Source organism: Aulonocara stuartgranti, assembly GCF_965226115.1.
Source record: "Aulonocara stuartgranti genome assembly, chromosome: 10".
Taxonomy (NCBI): Eukaryota; Metazoa; Chordata; class Actinopteri; order Cichliformes; family Cichlidae; genus Aulonocara; species Aulonocara stuartgranti.
In genome coordinates this window covers 27,237,618-27,263,582 of record NC_138946.1, presented here as the reverse complement: position 1 = coordinate 27,263,582, position 25,965 = coordinate 27,237,618, and the positions used below count along the sequence as shown (strand labels likewise).

The 25,965-nt window shown below is 40.8% G+C and overlaps 2 protein-coding genes and 1 long non-coding RNA gene across 4 annotated transcripts in view; 1 reads left to right on the top strand and 2 right to left on the bottom strand.

Annotated features, from left to right (window-relative positions):
* Positions 1–11,910: 11,910 nt before the first annotated feature.
* On the bottom strand, positions 11,911–15,732 carry supt4h1 (SPT4 homolog, DSIF elongation factor subunit). The gene is made up of 5 exons (XM_082550198.1): positions 15,550–15,732; positions 14,429–14,535; positions 14,291–14,346; positions 12,582–12,635; positions 11,911–12,491 (listed from the first exon to the last, which is right to left on the bottom strand). The coding sequence occupies exons 1-5, from the start codon at positions 15,616–15,618 to the stop codon at positions 12,424–12,426; spliced, it is 354 nt and encodes a 117-aa protein (XP_082406324.1). The 5' UTR covers positions 15,619–15,732; the 3' UTR covers positions 11,911–12,423.
* A 2,913-nt stretch (positions 15,733–18,645) lies between these two features.
* LOC309716032 (uncharacterized protein) overlaps positions 18,646–25,965 on the top strand; it is a 116,948-nt gene continuing 109,628 nt past the window's right edge. Inside the window, exons 1-5 of one of the 2 annotated variants that reach the window (XM_082549593.1) lie at positions 18,646–18,783; positions 19,209–19,691; positions 20,322–20,642; positions 20,722–20,813; positions 20,898–21,269. In XM_082549593.1, coding sequence (XP_082405719.1) covers positions 19,217–19,691; positions 20,322–20,642; positions 20,722–20,813; positions 20,898–21,269 — 1,260 coding nt within the window. In that variant the 5' untranslated portion in view covers positions 18,646–18,783; positions 19,209–19,216. Of the gene's footprint in view, positions 18,784–19,200; positions 19,692–20,321; positions 20,643–20,721; positions 20,814–20,897; positions 21,270–25,965 lie in introns of both variants that reach the window. The other variant, XM_082549592.1, reaches the window with a different exon arrangement.
* On the bottom strand, positions 19,429–25,040 carry LOC309716033. The gene is made up of 4 exons (XR_014279353.1): positions 24,939–25,040; positions 23,412–23,495; positions 19,579–19,648; positions 19,429–19,492 (listed from the first exon to the last, which is right to left on the bottom strand). It is a non-coding gene; the product is annotated as an uncharacterized lncRNA (long non-coding RNA).

Sequence of the window (25,965 nt, the reverse complement as noted above, 5' to 3'; positions counted from 1 at the left end):
TTGCAAGCTTTGCTCTGTGCCGCACGCTGCCCATGTGAACAAACTGCTGCAACACTCTGGGCAGAGCGTGGCCGTGCGAGACAAAGCAGCTTCCTCTTTTGCAACTTCCTGCGCGGGGCGCCATGTCGGGCCTCTGCTCTCCCTGAAGCCAACAGTACACTCATCCATAAAGTAGGAAACACTACACTGTGGCGAGGAGTTTAGTAGTGCTTTCTACTTTATGGATGACTGCACTGTACATCCACCGCTCCTCTTCCGTCTTCTGTCTTCTCCCACTTCTCTGTTCTTTGTGCACCTGCTCTGGCAGCTGCACACATACACACTAACACACACCAACCACCCCTCCCTTCCCCTCCCCCGCCCCTTGACAGATAGACCGACCTGAAACCTCTGTGCTTAACAGCTCAGCAGCCCTTGCTCATGCTCAACCAGAAAAAGCACACTTCCTGATTCCTCTTGAAACACTTGCGTGCCTTCTGTTTCCACGCAATTATTTCAAATTCATCAGATGTCTGGTTACATTTCTGAAGAACATAAACTAAAAAAATGTAAAAAAAAAACCCTGTGAGGCAAAAATTTGTTCTTTTTGTTTTGTTTTTGGAGCAAACTGCCAGAGGAAGCGCTATCTTGAGGAAGCCATTTTAGCAGCCATGAGTAAGCTTTTCTGTCTGAGCTGTTCTCTTCGATCAGGAGGCGTTTAAAATAAGTCCACCAATAACACACGACAGCTCTGATCACATTGAAATGGGACCGGACAGAAAGATCCGAAAGACACGTTTAAGAATTTCAATCATAGTCTCAAAGAAAAACTTTGCAAAACCTTTAAGTTTTAAATACAAATGTGTTTCCTCAGTAATCTAAGCCAACCTCTGAACAGAGGCTGCTTGCCTAGAAGTCAAATCAAAGAAGTACAGAATGAACAAAATAAAAACTGTAAATTTTGGTTTGCTTTCCACATCTGACACACAAAAATCATTTACAAAAAAAAAAGATTTCAAACATAAACAATTCAAACAGTTCTAGCATTAATCAAAGCATGTCAACCATTAACACTTTACCTCGACCTTTCCTTTTTTGTTTTGTTTCCTGTCTCTCTGTTCTGAACGCTGATTGTCCTGTGGCCCCACAGGTGTCTTCTGCCTGTCTGAGGAGGGGATGATGAAGAAGAAGAAGAAGTCGTCTCCTTTTGAACCCTCCACAGTCACGTGATGTAACCACAGGAAGAGGTTTAACAGTCACAGGCGCTCTCTTTCTCTTCTTCCGTCTTAACTCTGCCTACTGCAGATGCCTTTTTTAAAAAAAGCCGACAGCAGTTGGACAATGAGCCCACCGTGACATGAGCAACACACACTACACCGTCCCTGGTTGCTTTTAACAAATATGTTTCTCTTAATCCACATCGAGCTGGGAAACGAGGTCAAATTAAAGCATAACGAGGTTATAATGTCTGCAGTGTCAACTTTTACTGGTTCAGCTCACATTCATGTATCACAGTGATGGTTCACTTCCACGGCTTGTGTATGTCATTCTACGTGTTGCACAGTGTGGCAGTTAGGATTTCTCCATAAATGAGATCTATGAGCAGCCAGAGGTGCAGTAAGGTTTGGTGGAGCATTTCCTGTGAGAAGATGGTGTCGGTGATAATCTTAACTAGAGCGGAGAGCTGCTGTAGTTCTTACTGTTAGTCAGTTCAACACCGCAGCCATCGTTGCTCGCATTCTTCTGCACACATCTTAGGAAATGTAATGTGAAATAGGAAGGTGACAAAATCCACAGTCTTTACTTTCGAATGTATTTTTACACGAGGGGAGAATGCTGGGTTTTTGGGTTCTGATGTCAGCAACCATATGAGCATGGAAGTGCCGCTTTAAGGCAAACTTGTTGAAATGTTTAAAAAAAAAAAAAAAAGAAGTCAGCTGCGACCGCCATTAAAAAGAAAAAAAAAGGCACACTGAGTGACATTTTCATCAATGTGCTTACGTTCTGTTGGGTTTTTAAAAGTGAAAGGCTACAAGTTTCAATTCCCCCTGAATGTAAATGTCCAACTGTAACTGTTTGGTTTCTCATAATTCAAACCCTGAAGGGCATCTGGGTGAACCCTGAAGTGTGACAGCTACGGCACATCGCTACCAACTTCAGCTTTCTGGACTATAATCTTTAATCTACACTACCTTCCAAAAGGAAGCCATTCACCTTCCTACTGCACTCCCTGTATTTGGCAGCACAAATTCACAAATTTTACATACATAACATAAAGAATCCTAAAGAATAAGATTAGTAAACTACCCAAAATGAACATCACAGCTTTAAAACCTTGAATATCACTGCATCTGTGATCTAACAATCATTCAGGAAATGTCTCCACCTATTTGTTTACATTTTATACCCGTATCAATAACTACATCTTTCTGATCAAACTCTGTTGCTTACATTTTTGCAGTGGGCGACACATTTTATTAATTCAGCGTTTTAATGCTTTATTTTTTCATTAAACTTCTTTTTTGTTTTATTTTCTGAGCTTTCTTTGGTAACTTACAGTCATTTTATGCTTAACTATTTCATCACGTGGGATCCAGACTCATGTGAAGGGACTGAACTGTGCTCTGGCCTGTAAGCCTCCCTATGTAAGCTGTGTATAAGAGCAGATGAAGTTCTTACTTAAGCTATTATTAAATGTTTGAGTACTGCCCATAAATAATAAGATGTATACAATAACATGCCACAAGACTCACAGAAACATTTGGGATATATATTTCCTAGCCTCTACATTATTTTCACTTCTCTTCTAGGTTTCTAAAATCTGCTCTTATGGTCACTGTGTTGTTGTTAGCATATGCACAGGGCTAAATGTTTGGTTATATGTTAATGTTGGATGGGTTTGTGTGATTGTGATTGTGTGGTTTTTAAAATGACAAAGTACTTGGATTCTTCTTAAAAGGGTCTTAAAATGCTCATGTGGAGCTCTGTGTTTTCATTCGGGGCCTTTGGGGCCGGCTTTACACAACTTGGAAGTTCAACAAAGCGCTTGTTGATCTGATGTTGGCGCCGCCCGAGCTCACCCACTGTGTGAATCCGGTCATTTTAGTTTCTGTCTCTTAAAGATCTCACCTGGCCTAAAAGCTTGCTTTGCTCTGATTAGTCAACGTCCAGAAGCCTGCAGAGGGGCCGCACCCATTGCTTGTGAGCTGGTAGTGTGGGGGATGTTAAACAGAAATATAAGGTACAAAAGGTTAGTTAGAACTGTACTGATCAAAGCAGACAGGAAAGGTGTGTTAGATCCTCTTACAAAAAAAATCAATAAATAATTAGAACTAAAAACTCATGCATTCTGCTTTAATAAAATACTAAAACTAGGAATAGAAATGGATAAATGAATGCTTTTTAAGAATGACTTTAGTGTTGGAGACGGTTGAACTTTGAAATGCGTTAGATTTGTCTCGCTGTTTCCCAACCAAGGGCTCAAGCCCCTTCAAAAGATCAAGGCATAAATTGTTTTGTTTTTTTAGTTTTTTTAGTTTTTTAAAGGGCTTGTGAAATTACTTTTAAGAAAGAATAGAAGAAAAACAAAGCTCAGTCACATGTGTTTCATCATTTTTGGAACACTGTCCTGGTTTGGTGAACTTTTTCTAGCTTGTCTGACCTTTTGGGTCAGTGAGCGTGGAACAGTTCGACAGAAAGCGTGCGAGTCCTCGGACACCTAAGTCCATGTGAGTGTTGTCCGCTACAGACACAACAAAGACATAAGAGATAAGATGACATAAAAACCACAACAGTTGCACCTGATACAGCAGAAAGAAGACTCTCAGGAGCAACCAAGAACTTTGATCTGCTCCTGAAAAGAGCTACAGCTCCCTGACTATGTATTTCAGTTTATATAATGCCAATTTACAACAGCCACCTCAAGGCATCTCATGTTAGGGTAAAGGTGTGCTAGCAGCGTGCTAGCACACTGCTAGCACTCACTCGCATATGTCATTGAGGAAATGGCCCAAACACTGTGAGGAATATTCTAACACTGGGGCCTTCCCCCCCACACTGGCTCTTACGATAGACCTTATCTGGACCGGCAGCCATTTCCCCTCCCTGCCAGCACTCGCCAAGCTCCCCCTGGGCTACAGCCTGGGTGTCGACACCACAGAGCCACCCTGATCCCTCGCTGACCTGCAAGCTCCACACAGGCCTGAACCTGAAATATTAAGCCAGCTATTTGTAACTTTTTTGACTTGTGGCTCTTAACACCAAAAAACTGTGTCTGGCTGTGGCCCCAACAGAGATGGATTTCTCCTCTGACCTTTCACATAGTGCCATTTAACCCTCACTCAGGTTCATTCTTTTACCTCCATTCATTTTGTCTTTGTTTAGCATCTTAACCCACATGCAATTTTTCTTAGCACAAACCTAACGTTAAGTCTGATTTCATAAGCTTCAGCTAAGAGTAACACTGCTCAAAGTAAATGAAAAGGAAAACTGCAATAAAAATGTGTTCAAAAATTTACTGAAACCAATATTGGGATAGGAATAGCTTGATTTACCTAAAAATCAAACTGTGTATCCAAAAGACTACAAGAGAAATTCTAAAAAGGAAATCTATAACACATATATGCAAAGATGTTTTATTCCAGTTTGCTTTGGAAATAATTCACAGTTCCTAGCTTATATCAACATACTGTATGAATAAAGCTATGTTGCTACCTGATGAATAAAAATACCAAAAAGGAAACATTTTGTTAAATTAGAAAAGAAAAACATCTGTCCTCACATTCATTAGGTGACACTTGAAATACACATGAAGTATACCAAGTGTACAAGTGAATAACACAAAATAATACAAAAGTTACTTTATGAAGTTCCACAGTGGAGCCTAAAACATCAATGCAGCTGTCTCAGGGCAAAAAACAGGCATAAAGATTAAGATTCAGGCAAAACATTTGCAGCCTGAAGTACAGTGAAGATAAAAACAAAGTTAACCGTCTATTAATCCTAGCTTTTATAAACAAGAACATATTAAACACATTATTTAGTCCTTGGCAGGTCTTATTATTAGGACTGGGATTGGACTGGACTTTGACTGTGTCGTAGCAACAGCTTGATTCTTTTCTATTTCAGCTCTCCTGTTTAGATTTGCTGCTGTGCTTGGCATCATTGTCCTGTTGCATGACTCACTTTCAGCCCAGCTTAAGTTGTCGGACAGTTGTCTTCATATTTGAACTCTGATATACAGAGGACGTTATTGTCAACTCAATGACAGCAAGGTGCGTGGGTCTCATGGCTGCAAAACACGACCCCTCCGCTGCCATGCTTGACAGCTGCTATGAGATGTTCGTGCTGACAGGTTGTGTTTAGCATAACCCTAAACACAACCCTTTTCTCCAAACATCGCACTTTGAATTATAGCCAGACAACTGTACTTTGGTCTTCTCCGTACAAAGGATTTTATTCAGGAAGTCTTGTGGTTTGTTCAGATCCAACTTTGCAACCCTAAGCCGTGCCCATGCTGCCATGTTCTTCTTTAGAGAGAAGAGGCTTTCTTCTAACAACCCTTCCAAACAACCCGTGCTTGTTCAGTTTATTTCTAATTGTACCTTCATGGATTTTAACATCTAAAATGCTAGCTGAGGGCTCTAGGGTGTCAGATGTAGCTCTTGGTTTATTTGCAGTTTCTCTAAACATTGCATTGTCTGACCTTGGGGTGAGATTTCAGGGATATCCATACTCGGGAAGATGGGTATTTGTCTTAAATGTTTTCCACTTGTGAACAATCTTTCCCACTGCAGAATGATGGATTTCAAATTGTTTACAAAGGTCTTATGAGTCTTCCCAAACTGATGGGCAGAAACAGGTATTCTTTAAGATCATTGCTAATATCAAACCGCCAAATCCTTTGCTTTTACAGAGGTGCACATTTGAATTTCATTATATTTTATTTATTTTTTGAGTCCAGTGTGAACATTTGGGAAAGACAAAAGGAAGGAGTCTCATGCCAAACTTCTCTCTCTCTCTCTCTTGTTGAATGTAAGTCATGGAACAAGGCACAAATAGCGACATAAATAAGAACTTTCAAATGTAGTCTACAAAATGACAAAACAGGTGAATGTACAACGTTGAACATAACTTTAGGGTTTGTAATAAATCTCAGTGCTCCAAAATAAACAGTATCTAGAATATGTAAGCATTGTGAAGAAGACTACTGAGATAAAAGTGGAAACATCAAGTCTCTGGTTTTTCCTCAGAGGACAGAGAAGTCTCAATTCTAAAGTAAAAACCCAGTTTCACTGTAAGGTTTTTACCAGATGTACACTGTCATCTAATTCCTGTGTACTTTCAGAGCTGTACACAGGAATTTCTGTAGTAATATATGAAAGGTTCAGTGTTTTTGAGTTTGCATTTGAGAACATCATCAGTTTAGTTTTGTCAGCATATAAACCAGTTCTAAATCACACAAGTAGATTTAGCAGACAGAGAAGATGTTGGGAGTAGAGTAGTACATCATCATATCATCAGCGAAAAAATTAGAGTTTTTTTTTTATTATGTCTAAAGCCATTTTCATATATAAAATAAACAGCAGCAGTCTTAGAATGGACCCCTGATAAATAACTTTGAAATCATCCAACAGTTTTATATTTGTTTTCTACAGCCCTGCACTGACAAGTCTTTGCTTTAAGATGAAGCAAATGGAAATGGAACAAAGCCTGCAAGGTAGTTCAGGCAGTACATGAGCAACATTGCTTCTTCCAAGCTGCCCTCACTTGATATGCAAATACATCTTCTGATTTGGCAGTCTTCTTGAGTTGTAAAGTCTTGTGAATGCAGGGCCCAAACACCAAACTCTAACTAAATTCTGCTCCTGAAATCAAAGATTTTAAATGTGAGGTATCTGAACTACTCACAGACATGGCAGTTAGTTAGCAGTTGACAGCGTCTTCACTTTCAGATGCTACACAGAAAAGTCCACCTTACACACTTTTGTTAATCTGAAACATACAGCCCGAGTGAGGATTTTACTACAGAATGAGTACTTTCATACATGCTTTGATACCTTTTGATTTTCACCATTTGCTTACTTGTGAATATGCTGCTGTTCTTGTATTCGACCAGCGTTAACATACAATAGCTTTGTCCATTGAAGCTGCCAGCATTTGTAAAAGGAATTGAAATCCTTCAGTATGTTCTCAGTTCTGTAGCTGCCAAAGAGAGGAAGCTTTGTAAGCCTTGTGAAACACATTTACACACACACACACACACACACACACACACACACACACACACACACACACACACACACACCCAGAGCAAGTTAAAGTGTGTGTGACCTTTTGCTGCTAATGTCCATCCCCCATGCAAAATACATCCCCTTGCTTCCCTAATTCCCGTTTATCCCAGTCAGACAGAGCACTTTTCGAAACTTAGCTGAAGAACTTTCCACTTGCTTTTTTTTTCTTTCTCAACAAAGGTTAGTGCAAACCTGAAGTTAACACCTCGGTTCATGATCTATTACTTTCCCCTAAGCTCAGAGCACTGATACATCCAAATAAGGGCAAAGGCACCAGTGAAGCCTCATGGGTGTTGCTCTGTGTGTGTGTGTGTGTGTGTGTGTGTGTGTGTGTGAGTGTGTGTGTGTGTGAGAGAGAGAGAGAGAGAGAGAGAGAGAGAGAGAGAGAGAGAGAGAGAGAAAATGAAGGCCATACTTCACTTTGCTTCTCTCAAATGCTGCTGCAGCACTTAATCTGAGTAAAAGCCAGCACATGGGCGGAGCCGAAAGCCTTCCTGACAGCGCCTGCGGTCGTGGAAGCCAAGTTCTCAGTTTTGTTTTTAGTTTGCAGCCCTCGTGAAATGACTTCACCCACGTGTAGTTTGATGAAGACAGGTTTAGGCCACATGGAAAAAAAACCCCACTGCATTTTAGTATTCTATGTGTCGCACTGCAAATGGTGGTGGTGGTGGTGTGTGTGTGTGTGGGGGGGGGGGGGGGGGGGGTGTCAAGGTGAACAACTAAATGATGGTGCACATGCACTGACTGATCTCAGGGCCCACATGGAACAGTGCAAACTGACACTTGTGGTTTATTTCTCATTTGGTTATCAACTGCCTCCAACCACTGGAGGTAAAGCGTCTCTTCAAAAAGTCTCTGTTCTACTTGTGATGGAAAGAGAAGTCTAACCTGCTGGGCATTTGAATAACAGTGATATTTAATTTGTATGGTTTTGTAGGTGAAGAGGGAGGAATGTGAGCAAAGTGGCTGTAATTGTGTTTGAAGATGAGATGAGACTTACAAAATGAGTATTTTCTCATTTGTGTCTTCGAAGTTTTATTGTAGCACTTTATAATATAACTCGTGACAAAGAGTGTAATCCCTCTGCAATTACATTCAATTTCAGTGTATTTTGTTTAAAATAATATTTATCTACAAATACTTAAAGCATACTAGAATAAGGAGGTAACAAGCCAGGTTTTACAGGGAATAATTAGTGAAATAATCTTTTTACACATTTGCATATAGATAGATAGATAGATAGATAGATAGATAGATAGATAGATAGATAGATAGATAGATAGATAGATAGATAGATAGATAGATAGATAGATAGATAGATAGATAGATAGATAGATAGATAGATAGATAGATTAGGACTGTCCTCTCTTAACCACTTACAAGAAAAACTAAGGACCATCAAAATTCGCAGACCCACGTGACCGTAATGATGAAGCCAAGTCTATTTTTTCCGTGTCACAATCACTGTTCAAACACAAATTTCAAAGGTAGTGTACAGGAAAGGATTGTCTCATTTCCTTTAAAATAACTGGAAGTTAGGTAACTCCACAATATGGCCTGTGCCCTGAAAACTAAACTGTAAATACAATGTAAGATGGGGAAATATTGTTTGCTTTTCCACAAGATAACCAAGGAATTACACAGTATTTAAAATGATGTAGTACTTAAAATTACTTACAGTATAATTTGTGTATCCTTTCCTTTAAAATACCCAGAATTTAGGCACTTATTACATTTACTTACATTGCAATATTTATTTATTCTGTAAAATACATGAAGTTGTGCAATATTTAAACTTACATAATAATTTGTGTCTCCTTTACTGCAAAATACCAGATGTTACACAAAGCAGAGAGTCAGCAGGTCGCCTGCCATGAACGAAACGGCACAGGTGCTACAGGGTTGGTTGCTGACCCTGACCTCTGACCCGAATGTGGCAGCTGGGGGAATTAAATACATGAATGCAAATTGAACACAGAGTTAACCATTGCTAGAATTAGCTAGAATTTACTGTGTGTCCATGTTAGATCAGTACTTGACTATGATGTTATACTCCCCTTAGTATACAGAGCACATCATCCATCCATTTTACCTTCTTAGGCCTATCCCAGCTGTCACCGGGTGAAATGTGGTGAAACACCAGATCACCAGTCTATCAGAGAGACAGGCAACCATTCACACACACAGCCAATCGAGAAACACCGATTAACTTCTCCTGCATGTCTGTGGATGGTGCAAGGAAGTCAGAGAACACACACACACACAAGACAGCCACAGGAGGTCGGAAAGAAGAAGTCATATGTCCAGAACACTGTGTTTTCATTTTTTAAAAAAACTGATTTTGTGTTTGGAGTTTGGAGAAAATGATGTGTCTCACTGTGGTTCAGCAATTGTGAAATACAGGATTTCAACCGGCAGTGATCTTCAGCACTGATCTGCATATTTTCTTCTAGAGAGATTATGTCATCATTATGAATAGATGGAGAAAAGTTATCCTCTGGTGGATTAACCTTTTTTTCTCCAGTTTATGGAGATAAGAACAATGAAAATAAGTAGTTCTTCGTTCATTGTAGGTCATGACATTTGATTAACGTCATCGCACGTCTCTTCAGGTTACCCGCAAAAGTAAAATGAGAAATGCTTTGTGAAACATGAAACCGGCACAGCTTTCATATCGCATCGCATCTTTTTTATGCAGTTTTCACCTACTGCTATTTTACCAAGTTTTAAGTTTCCTGCCAGCGTTACGGGTCCGCTTGTTAGTCTTCAATATGGCTAAGAGTTCTCAGTGAGTTTTGACAGACTGGCTTCACTAACTGTGCCTTTGCAACAAAATGTCAGGAGCAGGTGTCGGTGCAGTGAAGACTCACAGCATCACAAATGAAGACAACCGGAGAAGCGGACCGAGATCATGTGCAAGGATGTCCTCCAGGCTGCAGTTAAGTCAGAGGACACACATGGTGTTAAGTGGAGGTGTTTTCTTAAGTGATAATATACTCCAGTAGTGTAGTACTCCACCTGAACTACACCTGATATATTGAACAGCACAGGATGACAATAAAGATGATATTCTCTTCACACTATTGTGCTGTAAGTGAAACGGTAACCACAGCAGATACCGGATCTGAAAAGGCTTAAATTTAACTGGAGACTATCGCACGCAGCACTTCAGGTGAAAGGTTAGCTAAATTTACACGTTCACACTTTGGCTGAGAGTTCTCCACCTGTCGGCAGTGTCGGCGGCTGCAGGGAATTCCGGCACTGAGTAAAAAGCACCATCTAGTGGTGCAGCTAAAGAAGTACAGGGAGGATTTTTTTAAAGGGTCTAGCCAACTAAAAAAAACATGATGAACTCTGTTGCTCAGAATGAACAACAATCAGAATGAACCACCTTTGCCATCTTAGTGTTTTGCGACCATATGTGACAAATGGTGACGGAAGAAACAGAGAAATCGATTATATAACTTATTGGCTAATGACCCTGAATAATCCTCCTTTCTGACTGTAAGAATTCATCATTTGTAAAAGAAAGTTTTATTCAATATGATGTGAAACTAGAGATTTAAACCATAAAGCTGTCTGTGTTTGCTGAGATTGTAGAGAAAAGGAGCCAAGGGTCTTTTTGCAACCAGTGTAGTCGCCCCCTGCTGACTATTAAAAGTAACACATGTTATTAGATGCATGATACTAACCTGTCACAACATATTTTTTTAACGGAAATAATGAAATAATGCTTGGTGATGGTATTTGGCTTTATTAGTGTGGATGCTGATTAAGCACACAAGCAAGGATTGTTCTTCTACTTTTCATATTCCGTACATTTTTTGGCATCTATCTCCTTCAACACCGTTCAACTTAGAAAAACCAGTCAACCACCGTTAGATTCCTCTTCTTTTGGACATGACTGCTTGTATTTTCCTCATTTTTAACTTTTATATTTTTTAAATTATTCAACTTTATTCAACAAAAATTTACCATGTATTTCAATGGCAGAATGTGGGCAGTGGAGTCAGTTGATGACTTTTGATGATCATGACCAGATGATTATCTGAAAGATAATCATCTTTTCTGACCGGATGATTAAAAGTTACAGTATTTAACTGTCTGTAGTGGATTTTCCCACATTTCAGACATTCAGGGACTTAAATAATATGAGGTTTCAAATATTTCTTCAGATGTTTTGTGACTCTGAATTTTCTTTTGTCATTACTCAACTTTTTCTACTGTACATTTTAAACATGGTCAGCTACTTTTCAACTTCTTCCTCTGTCTGAAAATCAGCTTTAAACACTTTTGTTTTCAAGTGAAACATTCTGTTTTTCATCTCCTTCAACATTTTTAACTTAACATTCAGCAGTTGCTTCATTTCCGCTCAAAACATTCAGCTATCAGCATCCACACTGCAGTTTCGTTAGAAAATGCATTTTCTAGTTATTATTATTTGCTAAAAAACTTTAAAATAAACAAACATAATGGCTTGTAGGAGTGGAAAGACTGACATTATATGTTGAAAACATAAAGATTAAATAGGAAAAAACCTTCAAAAAATAAAATAAATTGAAAAGTCAAAAATGGTCTAAAACCTAAAATCTAAGGTCCACCTAATTTAGATACCTTTAAAAACAAATAAATATCCAGGTTAGTCATGAATGTGGACGTGTTTATTTGTATTCTCTGGTCAACATATATCAGCAATCTGTTCCAGAAAGGTTGAATGAACTCGGAGTCTAACCACAGTCCTCTTAGAGACCTCACCCCCATCATCATCATTTTGGACCGCAGCTCAAGGTCATCAGTCAGAAACCACATTGTGTGCCCTTCTGGACAGTAGACAGATTAGTCCCATTAAAAATTAACTGATCATGTTCACTTGCTCGGGGACACTGAAAACTTAGTTAATTCACAGATTACAGGTGCATATAAATCCAATGTATTCATTTGTTTTAAGACACTCACTCACTTTTTTTATAAAACAGGTTTTTATTTCACGTAAACTATTCAAACAAATAAGACATATCTACCTTTTCTTATGTGTCAGCAATCTTTGTTTTTTTTTTCCAAATTTAAAAAGCTCCAAAAACTTAACATTTCTACAAGACATCACAGACATGGTGAAACAGTATGATCCAGCTCTGGGGACAATCAGCAGGATTTACGTCTTTACTGCCGTGTCTCTGGATTTGTAGATCACCCCTCTGCTTTTCAGCTCTCTCACTACGCCTTCAGAGAAGAGAATAATGAGCAACCGAAACATATGAAGTGAGAAGACAATTCCAACCAATGTGTGTGCCCTGATGTGTTTGAATGTACCTGGAGGTAGTCTGCCAGTCACTGAAACTGCATATACACCTGGCTTGAAGTTGCCTGAAAGACAGAGCAGGAAAAAAAATAATTACACAAATGGATCATAATCTGAACTATGTGGCTATCATTAATAACTAGCAGGTTTTACAAGATTTATTAAAAAGCATGTAAAAAATGTTATAGTCCTGGTTTTAAAATTAGGTAAATAAGTTCATTTGAACAACAACATAACATATTTGTGTCATATCTGTGTCATTATTTAACAAAAACTAATCCAAAGCCAAAATCTATAAGCACTGTGGAAAAACTAATTTCTGGATTTTCTGGATGATTCAGTAAGCTTGCTGAACCACCTTTAGCACCAATAACTTAAAGTAGCAGTTTTCCATTTGACTATCAGTCTCTCTCATCATTGTGGAAGAGTTTTGGCTCATTCTTTTTGTTGTTGTTGTTGTTGCTTCAGTTCATTGAGGCTTGCAGGCCACTGCAGCACCTTGATTCCTTTCATTTTCAGCCATTATGTTGTAGATTTGCTGCTGTGTTTGCTGGGTTATGGTAAATGGTAAATGGCCTGTATTTATATAGCGCTTTTCTAGTCCCTAAGGACCCCAAAGCGCTTTACATATCCAGTCATCCACCCATTCATGCACACATTCACACACTGGTGATGGTAAGCTACATTGTAGCCACAGCCACCCTGGGGCGCACTGACAGAGGCGAGGCTGCCGGACACTGGCGCCACCGGGACCTCTGACCACCACCAGTAGGCAACGGGTGAAGTGTCTTGCCCAAGGACACAACAACCGAGACTGTCCAACCGGGGCTCGAACCGGCAACCTTCCGATTACAAGGCGAACGCCCAACTCTTGAGCCACGATCGCCCTGTTGCATGACCCAATTTTAGTCTACATTTAGCTTTGGGGACATCTCCTCACATTTGAATACCCTGGTAGGAGTTCATAGTCGACTACAAGGTGCTCAAGTCCTGAGACTACAAAACAAGCCCAAACCATCATCCCTCCACCACCGTGCTTGACAGTTGGTTCTCTCCAACCAACTGGCTTAACATCTCCACTTTGGCCTCTTTTGATAGGATTGTTCCAGAAGTCTTGTGGATTGTTCAGATGCAACTTTGCAAACCAAAGCCATGCTGCCATGTTCTTTTTTAGAGAAAAGAGGCTTTCTCCTGACAACCCTTTCAAACAAGCCTTAGTTGTTCATTTTTTCTGAGCAGTGTATGGTCTGACCTTGTGGTGACTTTGCTGTAATGTTCACCACTGGGAAAATTTATATCTATCTTGAATGTTTTTCACTTGTGAGTAATCGATCTCACTGTAGAATGATGACATTCCAATAGTTTGGTTTATAATCCTTCCTAAATTGATGGGCACTAACAGTTGCTTTCATGAGATCACCGCTGATTGTTTTTCACCCTGACACTATGTTAACACACACCTGCTAAATCATCTGCTTTTATAGAGGTGCTCAGACTGGCTGATGATCAAGTGCCATTTTCCCTCTCAATTATTATAAAAGCAGTGTAAGATGTACTTCGTTTTTCCAGAAACAGTGTCTCCTTTTTGTCTTAAATAAATAATGAACAATTTAACATTTTTTATCATGTCCTGATACATAAAACCTTAGAACTGAATGTACTGTCTTCTTCTTCTTTTTTTTTTTTAAAACCATGACTGTATGCTTCAGCAGATCCTTACCTATTCTCTGCCATTTAGCCACCCAGCTATCTTCAGGACTCATCATGGCGATCACACTATAAACATTTAATCAGTGTCAGTAAACCATAGGGAAGAACAGACAAAGAAACACATAGTTACTGCTTAGTCAACACTTACCCATCAAACGAGGAACTTGTGCATTCATACACCATCTCTCGGTTCCCCTTCATCTGGAGGTATGACTCACAGTTGTCACAGCCATCATATTCAAACTGGTCAATGGTCTAAATTGGAAGAGAGCAAGAGAAAAGTGAGGTATCAGATTGCATGAGTCCAATAAAAAGAGCCAGAAGAAAGGATCAAAAATGAGAAGTGAGATATTACTTGAGAAATATTAACTGCTTTAAAAATGCTGTACTTCAGTGTAGCAAGACTATATTTCTAATAAGGGTCATACATATATTGGAACCCACCATAGATAATGATGCCAACAAACCTTGGCACATCCACTGATAACGGCTGTGCATGGTTAAATAATAATAGTATTAATACTACTACTACTATAACAACAACAACAACAACAACAATAATAATAATAATAATAAAGTGAGATGGGATTGTGTGTTGGTGTTGTGCCAAAGTGTCATTTCTGGTATTTGCCACCCCCCCACACACACACACACACAAACAAACAAACAAAACAAAAAGAAGCCCGCATTTAAACTACTGTAAACATGCTATACTTTAAATGAAATCTCTCCAAAATAAAAACCTTTAATTTCTCAAAAATAAAGTCAGATTCCCTGCACGCCCGACCTTACGAAATAAATCACTGAGGAAGCATTGAGGAACAATAAATGTTTCTAGTTTTATTTATCGTGGATTTTTAACTTTAAAGTCAATCTTAAAATATTTAGTTTCGCTTCAGCCATTATTGTCCACCTTGTTTCTTTTCTTATTGTCGACCTTAAGAAAAAAAAAACCAATAACGTTATTCTGCGTTTTGTCACAATAACATCACCTTCTACCCAGGCTCTGCCAGGTTCTGTACATTTTTCTAGTACGGCCCCAAGTCGTTATCGTGGGACTAGAAACCAAACAAACTAGCACAGATGTCTTTTTGTAAACAAAAATGCCCCAGCGAATACTTAGGTATAATTCCTTGACTAAAAGCAACCACGCGTCATTTCGAAGTTTTAATTTTCCTGTTAGGCCAAACAGGAGGAAAACACTGCGCAGAGCACCACGTTAGCACAGGAGCTAGCCTCACAGTGTTTTTCTCTCAGATAAAGATTTACCTTCACTAACGAACAAAGCAGACAGGCTCTCAGGTGGCGCAGGTCTTTGGGGACTGTTTCTAATGCCATTATGTTCGGACGAAATAATTGAACAAACACTAAACAATCACGCCAACTAATATTATGATGATTTTCTAGTCGCCTGGATATTACGTCACTTTATAAGGCCCTAGCAACCCAGAGGCGTCCCTGTAGTCCGCCTGAATAAAAGTCCATGCACAAAAAAATCTGAATCAGGGAGACTTTATTTATCCCCAAGGGGCAATTAAGATACAACAGAGCAGCATGACGTTAAAAATAAGGACAGGGCATAAACAGGCAATAAGAATGAGATAAAAAAAAAAAAATACTTAAAATATACAGTATATACACAGTTTTAAAATTAAAGTGACTGAATAAGTGAATAAATAACTGTAAGTGACTAAAAGTGAATGAAGTGTTAGCAGCATAAAAAAGAGTGTAGAGTAATTTATGTTTATGGGTGTGGGAAATGGTCTTATCGACTGGAGTTAAAAAGCAGAGTGGCTTTGGGGACAAAGGTGGCTCTTCTCCTCTCAGTCCTGCAGGAAGTGCAGCGGAGGCGCCGCCCAGAGGGGAGCCATTGAAATGCGGGGTGAAGAATGTGAGAGGGGTCATTAATACATTAATTAATTTTTACTATGCCTTTTTACTATGCCTTCCTGGAAAGCAACATGACCTTCTCCATTACCTGCTGGTTCCACTCCCTCCCTCAGCCTTCAGAACAGGAACAGACTGCAGCACACTGCATCAGTGTGCTCAAAAATCATTGGCCTGCCTGTCAGAACTCTTGCACAGGTTTTCAGCCAACAAGGCCATTAGCCCTTGGTGGCACCTCCTGAGAATTTCCTCTGTGTTAGCAGAGAATTTCATGAGGTTGTCAAAAATGGTTCCCAAGTATTTGTACTCCTCAACTACCTCCACAGGCTTCCCATGGATGGTGGTGGTGACTGAAGCAGCCAGGTCACCACCATCTCTTTGGTTTTGCTCACGTTCAGTTCAAGTTTGGAGCTGTCACACCACTCTACAAACTTCTGAAGAGTGGATCTGCAGTCATCGGTCTAGAGGATGAAGAGCAGGGGGGAGAGCACAGAGCCCTGGGGGGAGCCAGTGGAGGTGGAACAGAGACCAGAGTCCTGTTGGTCAAAAAGTCCAATATCCACAGGATTAGATGATCAGGTGAAATCGGGAAGAAAGTTTAATGGCCAGGAAATGAGGCTGCAGAGTGTTGAACACTGATGAAAAATCAGCAAAGAGAAGTCTGGCGGAGGAGTGAAGGAGCTCCAGATGTTTGTGGATGGAGTCCAAGATGAAGATTTTTGCGTCATCGACGCCTCTGCGTGCACGGTAAGCAAACTGAAGTGGGTCCATCAGGGGGTCAGTTGCTCTTACAATGTGCTGTTTTATGATCTTCTCCATGGCCTTCATCACCAGGGAGGTAAGGGCCACAGGATGAAGATCATTGAGAGACTTTGGGTTGTTTCTTTTGGGGGTGGGGGTGACTGTGGAGTGTTTCCACAGCTGGGGGCGGTGTGACTGTCAATTGAGTATTGAAATAGAGTCTGGAACACACTTAGTTGCCTTGCACAGTGCCTCAGAACTTGACTGCTGATGTTGTCAGGGCCGGGTGAGCTCCTCTCCCTGGTCCTCCTGAGAGCTCTCACCACATCCTCAGTCTTGAAGGTGAGTGCGGAGCTGCCAGGTTTGATAATAAACTAAAGTGATATTTACAGCACGGTGGCACGGTGGTTAGCACTGTTGCCTTGCAGCAAGAAGGTCCTGAGTTCAATTCCACCATCAGGCCGGGGTCTTTCTGTGTGGAGTTTGCATGTTCTCCCCGTGTTTGCGTGGGTTCCCTCCAGGTACTCCGGCTTCCTCCCACCATCCAAAGACATGCAGCTTGTGGGGATAGGTTAATTGGATAATCCAAATTGCCACTAGGTGTGAATGTGAGTGTGAATGGTTGTCTGTCCCTATGTGTTAGCCCTGCGACAGACTGGTGACCTGTCCAGCGTGTACCCCGCCTTTTGCCCTATGACAGCTGGGATAGGCTCCAGCGCCCCCCGCGACCCTGAAAAGGATAAGCGGAAGCGAATGGATGGATGGATATTTACGACATAGTATTAGGGCCACCTTAAGAAACAAAAATGTTATTGATCATTTTGACAATAAAGTCAAAATTTTGAGATTAAAGTCGAAAAACCTAATTCGAAGAAAGGTCGAAATGTGGAGATTGGAGTTATTGTTTCACTGACTTCAGAATTTGCATACCTGAATAAAGGCATCATGTTCTCCTCAAGCGGTGCTACACACCAGTCTCATGTAATGTTGTTAACAGGTTGTTAATATTACATAGAATTAGCAACACATCGGATTTTGACAATGAAAGGATACAAATTGGATGTATTTTACTGGCTTGGCAGTGAGATTTTTTGTTTTCACAAAATGTAGATAGATGATGCTGTCTACATCTAAATACAAATAATAATAATAATCACAACAACAACAACAACAACAACAACAATAATAATAATAATAATAATAATAATAATAATAATAATAATAATAATAAACTACTTCCTTATCACTAGGTGGCGACACAGCTCAGCGTGTTTTCATTTGGTACAATTTCACACCACATGTGCTTGGTGACATCTATTAATTCCATTGACCTAAACACTGATTATGTTACCAGTCAAATCTCTTTCAACAGTTAACATCGTTTTCTCACATTTTGTTTCTTATTTGTTTATCATGGATAATTAACCTGCGTTTGTCACTGCACTGTTGCCGTGCCACATCCAACTTTGGAGAGGCTCATCATCTTGCGTCTTGTATGAAGCTGCAAGTAAATAAACTCAGAAATAAACTCAGATGATGTGAAATGTAAGCTATAAACATCAGGCTGTGTGAGAACCTGCGATGCATTCATTGGAGCTATTTGCAAAACAGTTTAAAAGTAACATATATTACCTAAAGGCATTTGTGTGCCTATGGCAACAAAAGCATGTAAACCAGAGGCTGTAAACTGTTTTTGGCTCTCTGTGTGACGTTTAGGGTCCAGTTTCGGCGTTGAAATGTGAAAGGATCTTGGGCTTTGTAGTCCCCCAAAATTAAGCGTTGTTTAAAGTAACGGAGGGATGTCACATTGAACTCCAGCACCTCCACCAACGGCAGTAAACTTCCAACGGTTCCCAGTGCGACTTGGTGATACAGGTGCAGTTATTACAGTGTTTATTTTAGATTTAACCTTACTTAAAATATATGAGAAAATATGGAGATGGATAAAACAGCTCTTAACTAAAAAGTTCTTTACTTAGGAGAGGCTGTTTGACAAGATAACACAGCCACTGCTAATGTTAGCTAATGCTAGCAGAGTAACAGAAACAGTGAAAGATAACATTTTACTTTTTACAGCATTTTATTTATAATTTAAAAAAAGTTTAATCCGTTTTCATTAACAAGGGTAATTATGTGTTTAATATAATGAATGGTGGTTAAATAACTTTGTTAACTTGTTATAACTTGACTGTATGTAAAACATAAACTAAAGTTAAATAGTAACGTTATAAACATGTAAAGCAGGTTAGCTGCTTTGACCAGGGCTGTTTAATATTGTTATACCTGTCTCAGTTGCACAGGCAAAGGCATGGAAGTCGGTTTAAATTCACTCCCGGACTCAATCAACCCCAGCAATTTTCCTGCAAAGTTGTGGCGTCTGGTGAACAACCCGGCCTACAACGCCATCTGCTGGGACCGCCAGGGCGAGGTAATCGTCATTGACCAGCAGCTGTTCGAGAAGCAGATCCTGTCTCCAAATGCCATCACCGCGGGCAGTGCCGACTCCTTCAAAACCACCAACTTCTCCAGCTTTGTCCGTCAGCTCAACTTGTACGGGTTCAAGAAGGCCGACCCTCAACAGGACCTGGACGGCAAGGAGTATCCAAGCTTTTACAACCCCAACTTCAAGCGAGACCAGCCTGAACTCGTTTCGAGGCTGAGGAGGCTCACCGTGGACAATAAGGCCAAGCTGCAAGCCGGTCTGAACATAAAGTGCCGGTCCCCGAGTGGATATCAGCGCCTGTATCGGGATGGGGAAGACAGAGGAACATCTATGAGAAGAGGCAAGTGCTATTAAGGGATAATAGTGGAAATATATGGTTTCCCTGACGTGCTCAAGTTCACACTAACCGTTCCTCAGCCACAAGAGTAGTTTCTGCAAAAGTGCACAGTAGTTCTGTGTAAAAAGGGTCATCAGCTCCTTAAAAAAATACAACACTGTCCCATTTTATGTACATAAACTTTGTAACTGAAGAATATTCTTTAAAACAGAACAAAGCTTTCTGCCGCAACTTCGCCTACTTCCTCTTTAGAACAAGGGTCTAAAGAGGTTGAAGCACAGCTTTATTACTTGATCGGCATGTTTGGGCCTGTGGCCTTCATGAGGGATGACCTTGACATAAGTAATAAAGCTGTACTATAAGTGTTGCTGGAGAGTTGACCTCATTTGAGAGTATTCTAAATATATTTTTCTGTTGACCAGAGGAATTACTAAACTTTCATTTGACAATCTTACATGTCACAGAGAAAATACTCAGATGTTTTCAAGAAATATTACCCTGATAGGGTTTTCTGTCATATTTCCGAACACCATATTGAACTTATTAAGGACAATAAGTCTGTGCCCTCCTGTACCAACACTTAAGCCCTCTCGTACTGTCTAAAAGGTTGTTGTTGTGCTTTGTGTCTTCCAGTTTCTTCGGGAGGCTCTTTGCTGCTGAGCCCCACAAATCAAAAGGCCACTCCTCCTTACTATCCAAGTAAAACCCAAGCCTACACTGGGACCCCCATCCCACCACGATTCCTGATGAGGGCTGCGGCTCTTCCTTCTGCTTTGTTTTCCTCAGGCAAAGAGCTACCAGTACCTTTAAACCGCCCTTACACTGGAGTAAACTCAAGCGCCAATGCTGTGCACATTCAGCAGAATTTCCTGGCCCACGCAAACCATGGAAGTCCAAATTTCACCAGTTATAGTCCTTGTAATGCTCAGTACCAGCCTGGCTACTATTCCCCACGTAAGCATTAAATATTATTTAGTAAAATATAGCCAGTGTACCATTTCACTTAACATGCTATCTTTTGTCCTTCCTGAAGTTGGTCATTGCTACCATCCCAACCTTGTGGCCCCTCATATGGCAGGTGGTGGCCTTCAGACAGGCTTATTCTCGCCTCAGAGTTATTATCAGGTAGGACCACTGTCATGTGACGTAACAAGTCAGTGAGTGGTATTTGGGCCATCTTTAACATATGCTTTTATATCACCATTTTAGGCAGGATATCCTGTCGGTATGTTGTGTTTCCACGACAATAACCAATGCCTGCAGAAAAATGAGAAGCAGGAGGTGAAAAACTGTGAAATCAACTTGGAGGCAATTTTTAAGATCGCAGATGAGGTCATGCAGACCCCACCCAATACCTGCCTGGTTAAAGTTGAGCCCCAAGACGAGGTGGTCCCTGAGCTAGAGTCTTCATCCAACACCCGTGACAGCCCACTGTGTGACAGCAACGGTGTCATCAGGTCTATCCCTTTCTCTGCTGGACCCACCATAGTATCTGCATCGAGTATTGCTCCTCTAGTTCCATACAAAGAGCAGTGTGTGGAGTCTGTACCAGAGGAAATGCCTGAGGATGCTATCATTGAGGTAAGGCTGCGCATTGAAGAGTTCCTGAAGCTAAAGTGCATCTGTTTTATGTTTTTTTGTAATGTTTGACATTGAGGTATTTTTTGATGCATCACGTTCCTGATCTAAGATGTTTTTTCCTTTACTGTGCTAGACAGTAAAGTAACCCAAACTTGTAGGAAAGTTTGCAAGGGAAGGCGGGAGGGTGGATCAGAGCAGCACAGTGGTTTTGGTTCTTGATAGGCTGCAATTGCAAGAAAGGTTAGAAATGATAGTTGATCTTTTTTCATTGAGGAACATGAGACACATTCCTCAGAGATTTTGGTTCAGACTCACGTGATAACAGCACACAGTTGCTGACGTTTTGTCAGATGCACACGATGGGAATAACCTAATAGAGCATCCTGAAGGTACTCTATTAGGTTGAGATCTGGATATTGTGAAGACCAGTTGAGTAAAATAATAGTGAACTCACTGTTGTTCTTAAGAAACCAGTTTGAGGTTTGTGGCATGGTGCTGGAAGCAGCCATCAGAAGATGGGGACACATTGGTAATAAAGGAATGGATGCGGTTAGCATCAACACTCCGACAGGCTGTGGAGTGTAAACAGTGCTCAGTTGGTACCAAAAACTATCCCTGACACCATTACATCACCATCAGCATGAACCATTGATAAAAGGCAGGATAGATCCATGCTTTCATGCTGTACATGCGAGATTCTGACCATCTGAGTGTGGCAGCAGCAATTGAGTGGCACTCAGCGTCATCCTCTAATGTTGTAGTACATCTGCATAAAGGTTCAAGGATGTATGCATTCAGAGATGCGGAAATCCCAGTAGATCATCAGTGTCTGATGTTGCACATTCTGGGTTACTGCAAAGTGATCAACTCAGTAGATAATTGTGTTAAGACGCAGTTGGTGTACCTAATAAAGTGGCAATGAGGTTACTGTTGCTCTAGGTGATCAAACCTGACACTGAAGCTTTTTCCACACACAGATCATTAATAATGGATCTTTCCGCATAGTTAAAAAATGTAGCAAATATTTTGCATACTGTTTTGAAAAGTTGGTTCTTTTTCAACGTTTAGAACAACATGTAGAACATGTGAAAATCCGATTATGTTTCAGGCTGTATTCATACAGAAAATTATTGATATTGTTATATAATTTGAATAAATCTATACTATATATATATTTAGTGGCCTTATATATAGTTTAGCAGAAAGCCTGGATTATTTGCGTTCTCTGTGTCCCTACATTAAGGTTACCACAGATCATGAGAGGGATATTGTACCTGTTACAGTTGGTGATACTTCCAGTGATTCCAGTCTGAAATTATAACAGCAGCTGCACAGGAAATACACCAACTCTTTAGGTAAGGCTGTTTAGGGTCAAATTCCAGAGTAAAATTAGTGAAAGAAAAGGCAATTAAGGCTTTTATGCTTGCTAAAATCAACAGATCCGTGATGACAGTGTCTCATATTTCTCATCATAGATCTCAGCTTGTTGGTTTGATTGGCATGTGACAGGGAGCCTTGAGTCACTCCAGGATGTGAGCTTAAGCTCTTACTATTACCATACTTGAGTCTCGAATTGGAAAGATGATTTATTGTGTGAATGCTTGTTGCTTTGTTCTCTTTTAAATCTTATTACAAAGTCTTTTGCAGAAGTACATATATGTTGTACATTGTATGTAGTTGTACAGTAATGTTTTCTCCTCTTATTTTACACATCCATTGTAATTAACACTGATGCTTTTATTTCTGTAAAATTTTAAATTACATTTTTAAAACAAGTATGCTTGTAAATGTATAAAGCATGGATATTTACGTACATGATTTTGTGAAATAGTTTTACCAGATTGTAATGTTATTTTCAAAGAACTGAAATAGAAAAATAAGTCTTGTAAACCATAAATTGGTATTGGAGTGCTTAAAAAGGACTCAAATTATTTTACGAGGGAGAAACACTTTGTCTACTGATTGTTTGCTTTATTGTGTTTTCCCTACCTTTTTATTCTCACTATTGATGTACTTTTTAAAATATGAAACTAGAATTTTAAATAAACGTGAATACAGTTTATGGTTGGATGTTTAGTGTGTACTGCATTATTAATAATAAAGGGGTGTTGCTTGTTGTAGACACCAGAGGGAGCCACTTACTTGTTTTTGGTGAAACTGCTGCTTTTCGGCGGATCCGCCTTCCACTTACTAATGCTGCATTCAGGTGCTCCTCGTTAACTCCACCTACGATAACGTTAAAAGAAAATGAACGATTTTTGTTTGTTTGTATGTTTACGTTCTTACACATGCAAGAAAATTAGATTGCGTTTGATTCTTACCGCAAAATAGATTTTCAGTGACGTTAGAAAAATGTAGTACTAACGCTGCAATTCCACTAATGGCTTATACAAATAACAACGTAAAACACTTGAAACACAATCTGTTTACAGGATTAGGGGTGAAGTGTTGATCAAACTCCCGTCCCCGTTAGCACGTGAAAGTAGCAGGAGAGGGAGCAGGTAGACACTTTCAAATGAGATCCCAGGGGAGAGACAGAGTCCGGGAGGTAAAGTTCTAGAACGGTGTTATAATAGTACACTGTGTCTCTATGCTTTATCCCCTTCAAACAAACACTACAAGGAGGCTGGGCAACTTTTTAAATTAACTTTTTGCAGATTTCCCCCTCCGCTTTCAGTGATAGTTTTGATAAACGAGTCAATTTCCTTCATTCTTCTCAGGAGGATCGGGTCTAATTTCTCACAGTGCAGCGGAGGCACTGAACTCGGGGGAAGCCTGCGTGTGTGTGTATGCGTGCGCGCGCGCGTGTCGCCCCCCTGACGGGTAGGTTTGAAAGAAGTTGATGGCCGTGTCACTGAAGCCGCTTCGGACCCAGTTTTAATTACCAGGCTACAAGCAAAGTAAGGCAACGGCCCGTTTGCTTCGGTTAATAATTACACAGAGCTGTGTGCTGAACGGAGCAGCTTCTTCGAGGATTATTTTTTCGCAACTCGTCGGCTGTAAGAAACATTGCCCAACTTTTCGGCGCCGCATTTGATCCGTCAGCATGCCTCATAACTCTCCGGCGGCAACCTGTAAGCCAGCCTTTGAAGTCGTAGACGTCGCTCTCGTGCGTTTTTGGTGGATTTATCCACAAAGTGTTGCTCTCACGGGACGGGTTTAACTTTTAAAGCTTTGCCTCCTGTGTGCTCGCAAAATATGACTGGAAGGTACAGTGGTCAATGTGCGCTGCATTGTAAAAACAGTCCCGAGGATTTACGGATACACAGTTGCCAGGAGAGGACCCAGTCCTTCTTGGAGAGGATACCGGAGTTAAGCTACCACGTAAACACCCTCCAGACGAGGACATAGACCCGCCTGTGATGAAGAGCACCCCGGTGGAAACAAATGCACTCTTTAAGATCTAATACGGCACGGCTCGTCTTCACAGTGCACTGGCGCATGCAGTGCTTCTCAACCCACATTAATGACACTGGATAACAGTTAATCGGAGCTTTTTCCTCGTGTGAGACATCACTTTCCACGTGAGACATATGCATATCTGTAACGTGTTAGACTGGGAATATTAACTCTAGTGTTGAATGGAAGTTTTATGAGTTACCATGGAAGTCCTCCGGCTTTGAAAGCCCAGATCTGTTAAGCAAGTAGGCAGAAGGAATAAAGCGGGACCTGTGCGTGTACTTGTCGATACCGCTTTCCTGCGTCTTGTTTATCCGCGGTGCTTGCCTGCTTTGAAGTCCAAGATGTGCGGCCGGGACCCGCCGCTACAGCCGAGGCCATGACCGTCCCACAGCGGCGCCCGGCCGGGCTCTGGCCGTGGCTGCTCATGGCGGCTCTGCAGGTGGTGCTGGGCCAGCAGGGCCTGGAGTCCGAGCGGCCGGTTCTCCGAGCGATTATCAAGGTGACGCTGCTGAAGCACGAGCCCACGGGGAAACCCCTCACCTTGGAAGGGGTGTTCGTGGGAGGAAGTGCCGGCAAAGCAGAGGGAAAACTCATGCAGGTAGGGTGTCATCAAAGGGTACCTGCACTACATGACCACAGCACTGTCCATTTACCTCAAAGCTCACCTGGTGCACAGGTGGCCCAGCACCTTTGTGGCACCTGGTGCAACAATTTTCCATAGACTGCAATAGACTAACTCAATGATCATATGGTCAATATCTGATCTTCATTTTGTGTATTGATAGAACAGCTTTACAACACATGTAGTTACACTTCTGCTCTGTCAGATATGGATTACCAACCTGAAAGCTTCTCCTATAGTACACTACTGGGAACACTTAACACAGTAAGTGTTATTCTTTGGACCCCCCCAAGAGAGTCACTTTAACCTCTTTTGCAATCACCGCTTGACTAATAACTTAGTCTGTGTTAAAAGCCTTAATTGGAAAGTTATTTTACACTCCCACCTCTTTCAGTGCACCAATCCCTCTGTAGAGTGACTTATGTTTCCCTACAGTTTACACAGCACCCGCTGCTAAAAGACTCCTGCAGCAGAGACTATGGTTTACAGCACAGTGTGCCTTTCTGAGAGCTGCTTACAGCAGCACTCTTTCCACTCAACACTGGGCTTGTGATGATAGAACATATGAATTCCTTTAACAACAGTGATGACAAACGTGTTATTGAGGTTAGCTTATTTTCAGTCTATTTTAGCTCTCTCCTGAGAAACAGTGGTTTGGCTCAGTCCACCAGC